The 1,358-nt window shown below is 46.6% G+C and overlaps 1 protein-coding gene across 1 annotated transcript in view; it reads right to left on the reverse strand.

Annotated features, from left to right (window-relative positions):
- The window catches only part of CCDC136 (coiled-coil domain containing 136), a 47,812-nt gene that overhangs the window by 23,576 nt on the left and 22,878 nt on the right, over window positions 1–1,358 (reverse strand). The window contains exon 6 of the mRNA XM_019646093.1: window positions 1,308–1,354. Coding sequence (XP_019501638.1) covers window positions 1,308–1,354 — 47 coding nt within the window. The remainder of the gene's footprint in view (window positions 1–1,307; window positions 1,355–1,358) is intronic.

Consider the following 1,358-nt stretch of genomic DNA (forward strand, 5'->3'; position numbering starts at 1 on the left):
TGTCCTTCAAATACATGAAGCTCATTCTGGCCTCTGAGCTTTTGCAGTTGCTATTCCTTCTGCCTGATGTGCTCTCCCCTCAGATCTTTCTCATTATTCAGGTCTTAGTTCAAATGTTATCTTCTCAAAGAGGACTTTTCTAACTACCCTATCAAAAAATAAACTCCCATCTCTCTCTATTATATTGTTATATTGTCTGCATAGCATTTATTGCCACCTAAGCTTGTGTTGTTTATTTTCTGCATCTCCTCATGAGAAAGTACTATTTATTAGGATCTGGTCTGTCTTGTTCATAGCTGGTCCTCCAAGTATACAGGCACTCCATAAATGGTTGATAAACAAATAAATGAGCTCCATTTTACAGATAAGGAACCAAGTTTCAGAATGATAAAAGTGATCTTACCCAAGAACACAAAGCTGGGCCCACGAGTCGAGATTTTCTGAGGCCCACGCTCATACTCTTTGCCCTGTTGCAACACATCTCCTCCCGCTCCCCGCTGCATTGTCTACTGCTGCATCTACCTTTGCGCATGTCTTCTTCCCCTCCACCTCCTCGACCTTTGCTTGTTCCTCTACAGACCTGCTTCCTGGCCTTCCTTTTTTCTCCATTTATACTTTTCTTTTGGCTTGAGGTCCGTTCTCCCTGGAGAGTCCCTGCTGTTTTCTAGGACAGTTCCCCTAAACCTTCCGGAAGCCCACAGAAGTAACAAAAGCTGTCTATTTGGTGGTGCGGTGGAATGTGGGACGCCTGCCTGCTGCATCCCAGAGACAAAGGGAATGTGGGCGGTAGAAGAAAGGGATTTGGGGGCCACGAGCTCAGTCCTAGGGAGCAAGAGAAGCAGTCTCATCTGCTTCACTTAAAAGATGCATAGAGTCCCCTCCAGTCACTTCTCATTGGCTCACTGCTTTTCCCATGGTGCCCTTGGAGGGACAGGAAAAAGCAATCTGGTTTGGAATTCAGTCCTAATCACCTACCCATGGCACTGACCAGGAACCAAGGAAAGGGATGCAAGTGTGAAGGGAGGCAGATGAAGGAGAGAAAAAGAAGAGGGTTAATACAGATACAAGGGGTGACACGAGAGGACATAAACGGGAAGGGGAGGACAGAAGAGCCAGGCAGAGATACAAATAGAAAGGAAATTAGGTAGAGAGGGGGAATAGAGAGACAAGGAGAAAGGGCAAGAAGAGTAGAGAAAAAGAGAGGAGAAAGTACTGAATTAGGTTATGTTTGCTTTGCTTCAGCCAAACCCTCAAGACAGAAGCACTTGGATGGCCACCACCTCTCCAGCTTGAGTGCTGGGACTTACCTTGGAGCTGCTGGATCTGCTTGGTGAACACCTCTGCCTGCTGGGCGCTAG

Source organism: Hipposideros armiger, unplaced genomic scaffold, assembly GCF_001890085.2.
Source record: "Hipposideros armiger isolate ML-2016 unplaced genomic scaffold, ASM189008v1 scaffold_97, whole genome shotgun sequence".
NCBI lineage: Eukaryota > Metazoa > Chordata > Mammalia > Chiroptera > Hipposideridae > Hipposideros > Hipposideros armiger.